This window comes from Caloenas nicobarica, unplaced genomic scaffold, assembly GCF_036013445.1.
Source record: "Caloenas nicobarica isolate bCalNic1 unplaced genomic scaffold, bCalNic1.hap1 Scaffold_519, whole genome shotgun sequence".
In the NCBI taxonomy this organism is placed as follows: domain Eukaryota; kingdom Metazoa; phylum Chordata; class Aves; order Columbiformes; family Columbidae; genus Caloenas; species Caloenas nicobarica.
This window is the reverse complement of record NW_027017508.1, coordinates 1-12,693: the sequence shown is the minus strand read 5'-3', so window position 1 is coordinate 12,693 and position 12,693 is coordinate 1. Positions and strand designations below refer to the sequence as shown.

At 68.2% G+C, this 12,693-nt stretch overlaps 1 protein-coding gene across 1 annotated transcript; it reads right to left on the bottom strand.

Annotated features, from left to right (window-relative positions):
• TLCD3B (TLC domain containing 3B) lies at nt 1–11,669 on the bottom strand. The gene is made up of 5 exons (XM_065658090.1): nt 11,280–11,669; nt 7,663–7,746; nt 6,208–6,427; nt 3,906–4,001; nt 1–1,749 (listed from the first exon to the last, which is right to left on the bottom strand). Exons 1-5 carry the CDS (start codon nt 11,318–11,320, stop codon nt 1,366–1,368), a joined length of 825 nt encoding a protein of 274 aa, XP_065514162.1. The 5' UTR covers nt 11,321–11,669; the 3' UTR covers nt 1–1,365.
• Between the last annotated feature and the right edge of the window lie 1,024 nt (nt 11,670–12,693).

Below are 12,693 nucleotides of genomic sequence, written 5' to 3'. Positions count from 1 at the left end.
TCTCCCAAAGTCCTTTAATGTGGGTCCAGTGACCCCGAACTGGGACAGTGACCCCCGAACTGGGACAGTGACCCCCAAACTGGGACCCCCTGACTCACGGGGTGTCTGGGGGGTTTTGGGGTCCCCCCATCTCCTTGGGGCTCTGGGGTCTCCCCAGGTTTGGGGAGCTCGGGTGGGTTTTGGGGTCCCGGGGGGGCTCAGGGTGGGGGTCCGGGTGCTGGGGGGCTCAGGGTGTCATGTGTTGGGTTTGGGGGTCCCGGGGTGGGTTTGGGGGTCCCGGGGGGCTCAGGGTGGGGGTCCGGGTGCTGGGGGGCTCAGGGTGTCATGTGTCGGGTTTGGGGGTCCCAGTGTCGGGTTTGGGGGTCCCGTGGCCAGTTCGGGGGTCCCGGGGGGCTCAGGGTATCATGTGTTGGGTTTGGGGGTCCCGTGGTCAGTTTGGGGGTCCCGGGGGGGCTCAGGGCATCACGTGTCGGGTTCGGGGGTCCCGTGGTCGGTTTGGGGGTCCCGGGGGGGCTCAGGGTGGGGGTCCGGGTGCCGGGGGGCTCAGGGGTCCATGTGTTAGTTTTGGGGTCCCAGGGGGGCTCAGGGTGTCACGTGTCGCGTCCGGGGGTCCCAGTGTTGGGTTTGGGGGTCCCATGGTCGGTTTGGGGGTCCAGGGGGGGGCTCAGGGTGGGGGTCCGGGTGCCGGGGGGCTCAGGGCGTCACGTGTCGGGTTCGGGGGTCCCGTGGTCAGTTTGGGGGTCCCAGGGGGGCTCAGGGTGTCACGTGTCGGGTCCGGGGGTCCCAGTGTTGGGTTTGGGGGTCCCATGGTCGGTTTGGGGATCCCGGGGGGGCTCAGGGTGGGGGGCCAGGTGCCGGGGGGCTCAGGGTGTCATGTGTCGGGTTTGGGGGTCCCAGTGTTGGGTTCGGGGGTCCCGGGGTGGGTTTGGGGGTCCTGGGGGGCTCAGGGTGGGGGTCCGGGTGCCGGGGGGCTCAGGGTGTCATGTGTCGGGTTTGGGGGTCCCAGTGTCAGTTTGGGGGTCCCAGGGGGGCTCAGGGTGTCACGTGTCGGGTTTGGGGGTCCCGGTGTCGGGTTTGGGGGTCCTGTGGTCGGTTTGGGGGTCCCGGGGGGCTCAGGGTGGGGGTCCGGGTGCTGGGGGGCTCAGGGGTCCATGTGTTAGTTTTGGGGTCCCGGGGGGGCTCAGGGTGTCATGTGTCGGGTTCGGGGGTCCCGGTGTCAGGTTTGGGGGTCCAGTGGTCAGTTTGGGGGGCCGGGGGGGCTCAGGGTGTCACGTGTCGGGTTTGGGGGTCCCGTGGTCAGTTCGGGGGTCCCAGGGGGGGCTCAGGGTGGGGGTCCGGGTGCCGGGGGGCTCAGGGGTCCATGTGTTAGTTTTGGGGTCCCGGGGGGCTCAGGGTGTCACGTGTTGGGTTCAGGGGTCCCATGGTCGGTTTGGGGGTCCCGGGGGGGCTCAGGGTGTCACGTGTCGGGTCCGGGGGTCCCGGTGTCGGGTCCGGGGGTCCCGGGGGGCGCAGCAGCCGCCAGGCCCCGCGGCAGATGAGCAGGAACCAGTAGAGCTGCGGGGCCAGCAGCGCCGCGGCCGCCGCGTTCACGCGGGGGGGCAGCGCCCCCGGGACCCCCAGCAGCGGGACCCCCCGCGCCCGCCCGTACGCCCAGTACAGGAACGGGAACAGCAGCACCCGGAACAGCAGGAACGTCACCAGCAGCAGCAGCGCGTTCAGCTTGTGCAGCAGCGTGTGCTGCAGCTCCAGCTGGCGGCCCCAAACCGGGGGGGGGACACGGGGGTCACCCCAAGAACGGGGCGCGCGAGGGGGGACAGGGGTCCAGGGGGTTGGGGACATGGGGGTCCAGGGGGTTGGGGACATGGGGGGTCCAGGGGGTTGGGGACATGGGGGTCTAGGGGGTTGGGGACATGGGGGTCCAGGGGGTTGGGGACATGGGGGTCCAGGGGGTTGGGGACATGGGGGGTCCAGGGACCCGGGGACACCCGGGATGTTCTTGTGTGGGGTGGGTGCTGCAGACCCAACGGGGACACAATGGGGGTCACCCCAAAATGAGGATGGGGGGGTCACCCCAAAATGAGGATGGGGGGTCACCCCAAAATGAGGATGGGGGGTCCTATGGGGGCACCCGGGATGTTCTGCTGGGGACATGGGGGGTCCAGGGGGTTGGGGACATGGGGGTCCAGGGGGTTGGGGACACCCGGGATGTTCTTGTGTGGGGCGGGTGCTGCGGACCCAACGGGGACACAATGGGGGTCACCCCAAAATGAGGATGGGGGGTCACCCCAAAATGAGAATGGGGGGTCACCCCAAAATGACGATGGGGGTCCTATGGGGATACGGGGGCTGAGGGACCGGGGGGCACCCAGGATTTCTTGTGCGCGGCGGGTGCTGCAGACCCAACGGGGACACAATGGGGGTCACCCCAAAATGACGATGGGGGGGTCACCCCAAAATGAGGATGGGGGGTCCTATGGGGACACCCGGGATGTTCTGCTGGGGACATGGGGGGTCCAGGGGGTTGGGGACACCCGGGATGTTCTTGTGTGGGGCGGGTGCTGTGGACCCAACGGGGACACAATGGGGGTCACCCCAAAATGAGGATGGGGGGTCCTATGGGGACATGGGGGCTGAGGGACCCAGGGACACCCGGGATGTTCTTGTGTGGGGTGGGTGCTGGAGACCCAACGGGGACACAATGGGGGTCACCCCAAAATGAAGATGGGGGGTCACCCCAAAATGAGGATGGGGGTCACCCCAAAATGACGATGGGGGGTCCTATGGGGACATGGGGGGTCCAGGGACCCGGGGACACCCGGGATGTTCTTGTGTGGGGCGGGTGCTGCGGACCCAACGGGGACACAATGGGGGTCACCCCAAAATGAGGATGGGGGGTCACCCCAAAATGACGATGGGGGTCACCCCAAAATGACGATGGGGGTCCTATGGGGATATGGGGGCTGAGGGACCGGGGGGCACCCAGGATTTCTTGTGCGCGGCGGGTGCTGGAGACCCAATGGGGACACAATGGGGGGTCACCCCAAAATGAGGATGGGGGGGTCACCCCAAAATGAGGATGGGGGTCACCCCAAAATGAGGATGGGGGTCCTATGGGGACATGGGGGGTCCAGGGACCCGGGGACACCCGGGATGTTCTTGTGTGGGGCGGGTGCTGCGGACCCAACGGGGACACAATGGGGGGTCACCCAAAAATGAGGATGGGGGGGTCACCCCAAAATGAGGATGGGGGGTCCTATGGGGACATGGGGGGTCCAGGGGGTTGGGGACACCCGGGATGTTCTTGTGTGGGGTGGGTGCTGCAGACCCAACGGGGACACAATGGGGGTCACCCCAAAATGAGGATGGGGGGTCACCCCAAAATGAGGATGGGGGTCACCCCAAAATGACGATGGGGGGTCCTATGGGGACATGGGGGCTGAGGGACCGGGGGACACCCGGGATGTTCTTGTGTGGGGCGGGTGCTGCAGACCCAACGGGGACACAATGGGGGGTCACCCCAAAATGAGGATGGGGGGTCACCCCAAAATGACGATGGGGGTCCTATGGGGACATGGGGGGTCCAGGGGGTTGGGGACACCCGGGATGTTCTTGTGCGCGGCGGGTGCTGCAGACCCAATGGGGACACAATGGGGGTCACCCCAAAATGAGGATGGGGGGTCACCCCAAAATGAGGATGGGGGGTCCTATGGGGACATGGGGGCTGAGGGACCGGGGGGCACCCAGGATTTCTTGTGCGCGGCGGGTGCTGCAGACCCAACGGGGACACAATGGGGGTCACCCCAAAATGAGGATGGGGGGTCACCCCAAAATGAGGATGGGGGTCACCCCCAAACCCCGGGGGGGACGGGCTGGGGACCGGGGGGCTGGGGACACGTCTGTCTCACCAGGATGAGGACCTTGCCCAGGCAGACGAAGGGGGTGCTGAGCTCGGCCAGCAGGAGACACCCCAGGAAGAAATCGCCCTTGCCCTGGCGCCACAGCTGGGGACACGACGGTGACACCGACAGTGACGGGGGGACATGGGACAAAGACAGGGGACAAGGGGACAGGGGGACACGGGGACACGGGGATATGGGGACAGGGGGACATGGGGATATGGGGACAGGGGGATATGGGGACAGGGGGACAAGGGGACATGGGGACAGGGGGACAGGGGGACAAGGGGACAGGGGGACAGGGGGACAAGGGGACAGGGGGACGGGGGGATATGGGGACAGGGGGACAAGGGGACAAGGGGACAAGGGGATATGGGGACAGGGGGATATGGGGACAGGGGGACAAGGGGACAAGGGGACAGGGGGACATGGGGATATGGGGACAAGGGGATATGGGGACAAGGGGACAAGGGGACAAGGGGATATGGGGACAGGGGGACAGGGGGACAAGGGGATATGGGGACAGGGGGACAAGGGGATATGGGGACAAGGGGACAGGGGGACAAGGGGATATGGGGACAGGGGGACAAGGGGATATGGGGACAAGGGGACAGGGGGACAAGGGGATATGGGGACAGGGGGACAAGGGGATATGGGGACAAGGGGACAGGGGGACAAGGGGATATGGGGACAGGGGGACAAGGGGATATGGGGACAGGGGGATATGGGGACAGGGGGACAAGGGGATATGGGGACAAGGGGACAAGGGGACAGGGGGACATGGGGATATGGGGACAAGGGGATATGGGGACAGGGGGACAAGGGGACAGGGCGATATGGGGACAGGGGGATATGAGGACAAGGGGACAAGGGGATATGGGGACAGGGGGACAGGGGGACAAGGGGACATGGGGACAGGGGGACAAGGGGATATGGGGACAAGGGGACAGGGGGACAAGGGGATATGGGGACAGGGGGACAAGGGGACAGGGGGACAAGGGGATATGGGGACAGGGGGATATGGGGACAGGTGGACAAGGGGACAGGGGGACAAGGGGATATGGGGACAGGGGGATATGGGGACAGGGGGACAAGGGGATATGGGGACAGGGGGACAAGGGGACAGGGGGACAAGGAGATATGGGGACAGGGGGACAAGGGGATATGGGGACAGGGGGATATGGGGACAGGGGGACAAGGGGATATGGGGACAGGGGGACAAGGGGACAGGGGGACAAGGAGATATGGGGACAGGGGGACAGGGGGATATGGGGACAGGGGGACAGGGGGACAAGGGGATATGGGGACAGGGGGATATGGGGACAGGGGGACAAGGGGATATGGGGACAGGGGGACAGGGGGATATGGGGACAAGGGGATATAGGGACAGGGGGACACGGGGGGACATGAAGAGACGTGAGGGGCACAGCACTTCCCCACGTCCCCAAGGCATCCCCAGCCCCATGTCCCTGTCCCCAAGGTGTCCCCAAGGTGTCCCCAGGTGTCCCCTCGCTCACGGTGGCCACGGGGAAGCAGACGAGCCCCACGGCACGTGGTGGCTCCATAAACACGTCCCTGTCCCCAACGCTTCCCCTTGTCCCCAGAGCATCCCCAGCCCCATGTCCTTGTCCCCAGCCCCGTGTCCTTGTCCCCAGGTGTCCCCAGGTGTCCCCAAGGTGTCCCCAAGTGTCCCCCTGCTCACGGTGGCCATGGGGACGCAGACAAGCCCCATGGCACGTGGTGGCTCCATAAACACGTCCCCAGGTGTCCCCAGCCCCATGCCCTTGTCCCCAGGTGTCCCCAGTTGTCCCCAGGTGTCCCCAAGCTGTCCCCAAGTGTCCCCCTGCTCACGGTGGCCACGGGGACGCAGACGAGCCCCACGGCACGTGGTGGCTCCATAAACACGTCCCCAGGTGTCCCCAGCCCCGTGTCCTTGTCCCCAGGTGTCCCCAAGGTGTCCCCAAGGTGTCCCCAAGGTGTCCCCAAGTGTCCCCCTGCTCACGGTGGCCACGGGGAAGCAGACGAGCCCCATGGCACGTGGTGGCTCCATAAACACGTCCCCGGGTGTCCCCAGGTGTCCCCAGCCCCATGCCCTTGTCCCCAGGTGTCCCCAGGTGTCCCCAGGTGTCCCCAAGTGTCCCCCTGCTCACGGTGGCCACGGGGACGCAGACGAGCCCCATGGCACGTGGTGGCTCCATAAACACGTCCCCGGGTGTCCCCAGGTGTCCCCAGCCCCGTGTCCTTGTCCCCAGGTGTCCCCAAGGTGTCCCCAAGGTGTCCCCAAGGTGTCCCCAGGTGTCCCCTCGCTCACGGTGGCCACGGGGAAGCAGACGAGCACCATGGCGCCGTGGTGCAGCACCATCAGCAGCTCGCGGCGCAGGAAGGCGGCGGCGGCGGCGCGCAGCGGCGCTGGAGGAGCCGCCTCGTGGCCCTTGACGCGCCCGCGGTGCCGGTGACACAGGAACATGGCGTAGACGTCGTAGACGAAGTAGGGGACGGCGAACGGCGGGTACGCGGCGGCCAGCCAGTGCCTGCGGGGGCGGGACACGGGGACAGGGACCCAGGCGTCCGGGGCGGGACAGGGACCCCGGCGCCCGGGAGGATCCAATTTGGGGGACCCAGGCGTCCGGGGAGCCAAATTTGGGGGACCCAGGTGTCCGGGAAGACCCAATTTGGGGAACCCAGGTGTCCGGGAAGACCCAATTTGGGGGACCCAGGCGTCCGGGGAGCCAAATTTGGAGGACCCAGGCGTCCGGGAAGACCCAGTTTGGGGGACCCAGGCGTCCGGGGAGCCAAATTTGGGGGACCCAGGCGTCCGGGAAGACCCAATTTGGGGGACCCAGGTGTCCGGCAAGACCCAATTTGGGGGACCCAGGCATCCGGGTAAACGTGGGGTACCCAATTTGGGGAACCCAGGTGTCCGGGAAGACCCAATTTGGGGGACCCAGGCATCCGGGTGAACTTGGGGGACCCAATTTGGGGGACCCAGGTGTCCGGGAAGACCCAATTTGGGGAACCCAGGTGTCCGGCAAGACCCAATTTGGGGGACCCAGGCATCCGGGTAAACGTGGGGTACCCAATTTGGGGAACCCAGGCGTCCGGGAAGACCCAATTTGGGGGACCCAGGTGTCCGGGGAGCCAAATTTGGGAGACCCAGGCATCCGGGTAAACTTGGGGGACCCAATTTGGGGGACCCAGGCGTCCGGGGAGACCCAATTTGGGGGACCCAGGTGTCCGGGGAGCCAAATTTGGGGGACCCAGGCATCCGGGAAGACCCAATTTGGGGGACCCAGGCATCCGGGGAGCCAAATTTGGGGGACCCAGGCGTCCGGGTAAACTTGGGGGACCCAATTTGGGGAACCCAGGCGTCCATTCTCCCCCTCCCCCGCCCAGGGGACCCAGGCATCCGGATTAAGTGACCCAGGCGTCCGAGCCGCCCCTCCCCCCGACAGGGGACCCAGGCGTCCGGGTTAATCTCGGCTGAGCCCCCGCGCAGCTGCTGCTGCTTAATCCCCTCCCCCCCGCCAAGGGACCCAGGCGTCCGGGTCAGCCCCCCCCCCCTCCAAGGGACACAGGCGTCCAGGTCACCCCTGTCAAGGGACCCAGGCGTCCGGGTCAGCCCCTACCCCCCACCTCCAAGGGACCCAGGCGTCCGGGCCATCCCCCCAAGGGAGCCAGGCGTCCGGGCGCTGTCCAGTGCTGAACTGGGGACCCCGGGGGTGTCAGCCAATGTCCCCCAGTGTCACCCCGGGGTGCTGGGACTCACTGGTCATCGATGACATGGTGACACGAGGACGCGATGATGTACCCGGCCGTGGACGCCATGACGGCCTGCACCGAGGACACCAGCCTGGGGACGCGGGACAGGGGACATGGGACGTGGGGACGTGGGGACGTGGGGACATGGGACGTGGGACATGGGGACATGGGGACACGGGACGTGGGGACGTGGGGACGTGGGGACACAGGACATGGGGACACGGGACATGGGGACGTGGGACACGGGACGTGGGACATGGGGACGTGGGACATGGGGACACGGGACATGGGGACGTGGGACATGGGGACATGGGGACGTGGGGACGTGGGACATGGGGACACGGGACGTGGGGACGTGGGACACGGGATGTGGGGACGTGGGACATGGGGACATGGGACATGGGGACATGGGGACATGGGACATGGGACACGGGACGTGGGACATGGGGACATGGGACATGGGGACGTGGGGACGTGGGGACGTGGGGACATGGGACATGGGACACAGGACATGGGGACATGGGACACGGGACATGGGGACGTGGGACACGGGACGTGGGACATGGGGACATGGGACATGGGGACGTGGGACATGGGGACGCGGGACACGGGACATGGGACACGCGACACGCGACATGGGACATGGGGACATGGGACATGGGGACATGGGACATGGGACATGGGACACGGGGACGTGGGACATGGGGACGTGGGACATGGGGACGTGGGACGTGGGGACATGGGGACATGGGACATGGGGACGTGGGGACGTGGGACATGGGACATGGGGACATGGGACATGGGGACATGGGGACGTGGGACATGGGGACACGGGACATGGGACATGGGACACGGGGACGTGGGGACGTGGGACGTGGGGACACGGGACATGGGACATGGGACATGGGGACGTGGGGACGTGGGACGTGGGGACATGGGGACATGGGACATGGGGACATGGGGACGTGGGACGTGGGGACATGGGGACATGGGACATGGGGACATGGGGACGTGGGACGTGGGGACACGGGACATGGGACATGGGACACGGGGACGTGGGACATGGGGACGTGGGGACATGGGGACGTGGGACATGGGACATGGGGACGTGGGACATGGGGACATGGGACATGGGGACGTGGGGACGTGGGACATGGGACATGGGGACGTGGGACATGGGGACACGGGACATGGGGACATGGGGACATGGGACATGGGACACGGGACGTGGGACATGGGGACATGGGACATGGGGACGTGGGACATGGGGACGTGGGACATGGGGACGCGGGACACGGGACATGGGACACGCGACACGCGACATGGGACATGGGGACATGGGACATGGGACACGGGACGTGGGGACACGGGACATGGGACATGGGACATGGGACACGGGACGTGGGACATGGGACACGGGACGTGGGACATGGGGACGTGGGGACGCGGGGACGCGGGACACGGGACATGGGACATGGGGACACGGGACATGGGGACATGGGGACATGGGGACGTGGGACATGGGGACGTGGGGACGTGGGGACATGGGACATGGGACATGGGACATGGGAACACGGGACATGGGACACGGGACACGGGACATTGGGACATGGGACACGGGACACAGGGATATGGGGACAGGGGGACATGGGACACGGGACATGGGACATGGGGACACGGGACATTGGGACATGGGACACGGGACACGGGGACATGGGGACACGGGGACACGGGGATATGGGGACAGGGGGACACGGGACATGGGGACACAGGGACAGGGGGATATGGGGACAGGGGGACACGGGACACGGGGACATGGGGACGCTGTCCCTGAGCTGCCCCGGTGTCCCCGTCCCCATGCGGTGCTGATTGATCCCCGTCCCCGGGGTGTCCTTGTCCCCAGGATCAGCCCTGGTGTCCTCGCGCTGTCCCCGTCCCCTCCCTGTCCCCCCCGTCCCCTCCATCCCTGTCCCCACAGTGTCCCCACAGTGTCCCCACAGTGTCCCCGCCCCTGGCCCCAGCCCCTGTGTCCCCGTCCCCTCTGTCTCTGTCCCCTCTGTCCCCATCCCCATCCCTGGCCCTGCAGTGTCCTTGTCCCGTCCCCTCGCTGTCCCCATGTCCCCACGGTGTCCCCATCCCTGTCCCCATGTCCCCATGTCCCCATCCCCTCCCTGCCCCCATGCCTGCATCCCCATCGCCATGGCCCTGTCCCCATGTCCCCACGGTGTCCCCATGTCCGCATCCCTGTCCCCATGTCCCCATGTCCCCATCCCTGTCCCCATGTCCCCATGTCCCCATCCCCTCCCTGCCCCCATGTCTGCACCGCCGTCCCCATGGCCCTGTCCCCATGTCCCCACGGTGTCCCCATGTCCGCATCCCTGTCCCCATGGCCCCATGTCCCCATCCCTTCCCTGTCCCCATGTCCCCATCCCCTCCCTGCCCCCATGCCTGCATCCCCATCCCCATGGCCCTGTCCCCATGTCCCCATGGTGTCCCCATGTCCTCTCCCTGTCCCCATGGCCCCACGGTGTCCCCATGTCCGCATCCCTGTCCCCATGGCCCCATGTCCCCATCCCTTCCCTGTCCCCATGTACCCACGGTGTCCCCATCCCCTCTGTCCCCATCCCCACCCCTGGCCCTGCAGTGTCCTTGTCCCGTCCCCTCCCTGTCCCCATGTCCCCACAGTGTCCCCATCCCTGTCCCCACGTCCCCATCCCCTCCCTGCCCCCATGTCTGCACCCCCGTCCCCATGGCCCTGTCCCCATGTCCCCACGGTGTCCCCATGTCCTCTCCCTGGCCCCATGTCCGCATCCCTGTCCCCATGTGCCCATGTCCCCATCCCTGTCCCCATGTCCCCACGGTGTCCCCATGTCCCCATCCCTTCCCTGTCCCCATGGCCCCACGGTGTCCCCATCCCCTCTGTCCCCATCCCCACCCCTGGCCCTGCAGTGTCCTTGTCCCGTCCCCTCCCTGTCCCCATGTCCCCATGGTGTCCCCATGTCCCCTCCCTGTCCCCGTGTCCCCATGTCCCCATCCCCTCCCTGTCCCCCTCCCTGTCCCCATGTCCCCATCCCCTCCCTGTCCCCCTGTCCCCCTCCCTGTCCCCATGTCCCCACGGTGTCCCCAGTGTCCCCATCCCCTCCCTGTCCCCATGTCCCCATGTCCCCCTGTCCCCCTGTCTCCTCCGTGTCCCCCTCTCCCATCCCTGTCCCCCATGTCCCCATGTCCCCATCCCCTCTCTGTCCCCCTGTCCCCTGTCCCCATGTCCTCATCCCTGTCCCCCATCCCCTCCCTGTCCCCCATGTCCCCTCCCTGTCCCCATGTCCCCATGTCCCCCTCTCTGTCCCCCTGTCCCCTGTCCCAATGTCCCCATCCCCTCCCTGTCCCCCTCCCCGTCCCCATGTCCCCGCGGTGTCCCCAGTGTCCCCATCCCCTCCCTGTCCCCATGTCCCCATCCCCTCCGTGTCCCCATGTCCCCATGTCCCCCCATCCCCTCCCTGTCCCCCTGTCCCCCTCCCTGTCCCCATGTCCCTCATGTCCCCCTCCCTGTCCCCATCCCCTCCCTGTCCCCCCTGTCCCCCCGTCCCCTCCGTGTCCCCGTCCCCGTCCCGTGCCGCTCCCCACCTGGCCGCCAGGATCTCCGCGTGCGGCTCCGGGCAGCGCATCCGGCGCAGGACGGAGCGGCCGAGCAGGAACAGCCCCGGGAAGAACAGGAGCCCGGCGGCCAGCGGCGGCAGCACCGGCGGCACCGGCGGCAGCGGCGGCACCGGCGGCAGCGGCGGCAGCGGGCCTGGGGGCGGCGGCAGCGCTGGGGGCGGGGACCCCGCCAGCCGGAACCCCCGGAGCGGGGACCCCCGGAGCGGGGACCCCCAAAGCGGGAACCCCCGGAGCGGGGACCCGCAGAACGGGGACCCCCCCGGAGCGGGACCCCCCGGAGCGGGGACCCCCAAAGCGGGAACCCCCGGAGCGGGGACCCGCAGAACGGGGACCCCCCCGGAGCGGGGACCCGCAGCGGCAGTGGCGGCGGCGGCGGCGGCACCGGCCGGGGTGGGGGGGGGGAGGTGGCCTGAGGGCGGGGCGCAAAGGGGGCGGGGCTTAAAGGGGGCGGGGCCTGAGGGGCGTGAGGGGCGGGGGCTGAAGGGGGCGGGGCTTAAAGGGGTGGGGCGTGAGGGGCGGGGCCTGAGGGGCGTGAGGGGCGGGGGCTGAAGGGGGCGGGGCTTAAAGGGGTGGGGCGTGAGGGGCGGGGCCTGGGGGCGTGAGGGGCGGGGCCTGGGGGCGTGAGGGGCGGGGGCTGAAGGGGGCGGGGCTTAAAGGGGGCGGGGCTTAAAGGGGGCGGGGCGCAAAGGGGAGAGGCCTGAAGGGGGCGGGGCTTAAAGGGGCGGGGCCTGAAGGGGGCGGGGCTTAAAGGGGTGGGGTCTGAGAGGCGGGGTCTAAAGGGGCGGGGCGTGGGGGGGCGGGGCTTAAAGGGGCGGGGGCTGAGGGGCGGGTCCTAAAGGGGAGAGGCCTGAAGGGGGCGGGGCTTAAAGGGGCGGGGCGTGAGGGGCGGGGCCTGAAGGGGTGGGGCGCAAAGGGGCGGGGCCTAAGGGGCGGGCCCCAAAGGGGGCGGGGCGAAGGGCGGGGCCCAGTTTTCCTGTTGCCACCCCCCTTTAGGCCCCACCCCCTCCCGTCAGGCCCCGCCCCCTTCATTTGCATCAATTTCCACCTCACCGGCCTGTCCCGTCACCCCGGAGCTCATGTCTGCCCAGCAGGCCCCGCCCCCCGCTCATTTGCATACATTTACATGCGCCCCGCCCCCGCCGGGCCGCGCGTCGCCACGGCAACGGGCGGGCGGGCAGCAGCGCGCATGCGCGCGGCCGCGCTTTCTCATTGGCCGCCGCGCAGCGAATCGGAACGGGCGCAGCGGGCGCGTTGCCGGGCAGAACGGGCCGGGTGGGGAGGGGCGGGGTCTCCCCGCTGCCGGCCAATAGGAAGCCGCGCCCGGGATTGCCATGGTGGACCGAGGGGCGGGGCCGAATGTTTGATGAGGTGGGCGGAGCTT

What these genes read in the sequence shown, in the direction of transcription:
- TLCD3B (XM_065658090.1), bottom strand. Translation starts at nt 11,320, where the DNA reads ATGCGCTGCCCGGAGCCGCACGCGGAGATCCTGGCGGCCAG. An exon ending in GCGGAGATCCTGGCGGCCAG is followed by an intron (nt 7,747 to 11,279) that starts GTGGGGAGCGGC and finishes CCGCGTCCCCAG; the next exon opens with GCTGGTGTCCTCGGTGCAGG. An exon ending in TGGGCAAGGTCCTCATCCTG is followed by an intron (nt 1,750 to 3,905) that starts GTGAGACAGACG and finishes TGGGGCCGCCAG; the next exon opens with CTGGAGCTGCAGCACACGCT.